The sequence below is a fragment of the Penaeus monodon genome, chromosome 19, assembly GCF_015228065.2.
Source record: "Penaeus monodon isolate SGIC_2016 chromosome 19, NSTDA_Pmon_1, whole genome shotgun sequence".
NCBI classification, from domain to species: Eukaryota; Metazoa; Arthropoda; class Malacostraca; order Decapoda; family Penaeidae; genus Penaeus; species Penaeus monodon.
This window is the reverse complement of record NC_051404.1, coordinates 39,472,505-39,473,578: the sequence shown is the minus strand read 5'-3', so window position 1 is coordinate 39,473,578 and position 1,074 is coordinate 39,472,505. Positions and strand designations below refer to the sequence as shown.

General features: G+C 39.4%; 1 protein-coding gene across 4 annotated transcripts in view; it reads right to left on the bottom strand.

Annotated features, from left to right (window-relative positions):
• LOC119585220 (organic cation transporter protein-like) overlaps window positions 1-1,074 on the bottom strand; it is a 16,938-nt gene that overhangs the window by 6,781 nt on the left and 9,083 nt on the right. For all 4 annotated transcript variants that reach the window (XM_037933876.1, XM_037933873.1, XM_037933875.1 and 1 more), the window contains exons 3-4: window positions 390-525; window positions 8-197 (exon numbers count right to left, since the gene is read on the bottom strand). In XM_037933876.1, the coding sequence (XP_037789804.1) occupies window positions 8-197; window positions 390-525 (326 nt within the window). The remainder of the gene's footprint in view (window positions 1-7; window positions 198-389; window positions 526-1,074) is intronic.

Here is a 1,074-nt window from a genome sequence, read left to right as displayed (position 1 = left end):
TACCCACCTCCGTCACGACCGTAGACTCGTACTGGTTCCTGTCGAAGTCTCTGGAGGAGCACTTGACTGTCCTAACCTCCTCACCATCCTCAAGGGAAAAGTCGGGGCTCGAGGCGGCCACTTCAAAGCCCAACTCAGCCGCTAAGGTATAATTGTAGTCGTACATGACGCAACTACTATGCTGACTACTGCTATTCCTAGTTCAGAGATGGCAATTAAGATGTTATTAAACTGAAGGCAAGGTACAGAGAATACTTAATAAGGTATGCTGGCTATTGGCACTCAAGATTCTTCTAATCTAGAATATTATTTCTGTCGCCTTAAGACATAAGACTTCTCACTATCTTAACGCGCTGCCAAGAAGAATGACACAGGAGTATTTTTCTTACCCATTGGGAATAGCTAGGCTTAGGATCTGGTCTTGAGTCCAGTTGGCATCCACCAGGGGGGGTACGTGGCACCAATAGTCCGGAGTAGCACCCAAGAACTGGTAATTAATTGTCTGGAGCGGGTTGATAAATGTTCCTGAAATAAAGACATAAATAACTTTACATTATTTACCATGGATTGTTCTGTAACGTTCTGTAACGATGGTACTTGTTACAAGGTGATATCATACATATAAAGGGTATAATATATGAGAGAGTGACATGAAAGAGCATTGGACGCTAATTCTTTCAATAATGACAAAGAGGATGGATAGAGAACATTTTAATAACCACATTAAAATAAGCTGAATACAAGCATACAACTATATATTCTTTAGGAAGTGAAGACAACAAAATAATTGGAAAGTAAATTATTCTAATAAGGTCTCAAGCCGTTTGTATGCTATTAACATTGAAATGCTAATGACTAATAAAGATAAAATCCGTACTCATCCGTCTATTCCTGGTATTGCTAAATCGAGTTAATTAAAGCATCCCATTTATCTAATACCACATCGGTTAATAAAGGCTGAAGTGGGAAATCAAACAAATGTATAAGCTGGTCACAGTAGAATCGGCCACTCGCAATTTCCCGGTTAGTTTGCAAAGAAGCCATGGTTACGTAAAAATTGCACTATTTACGTGT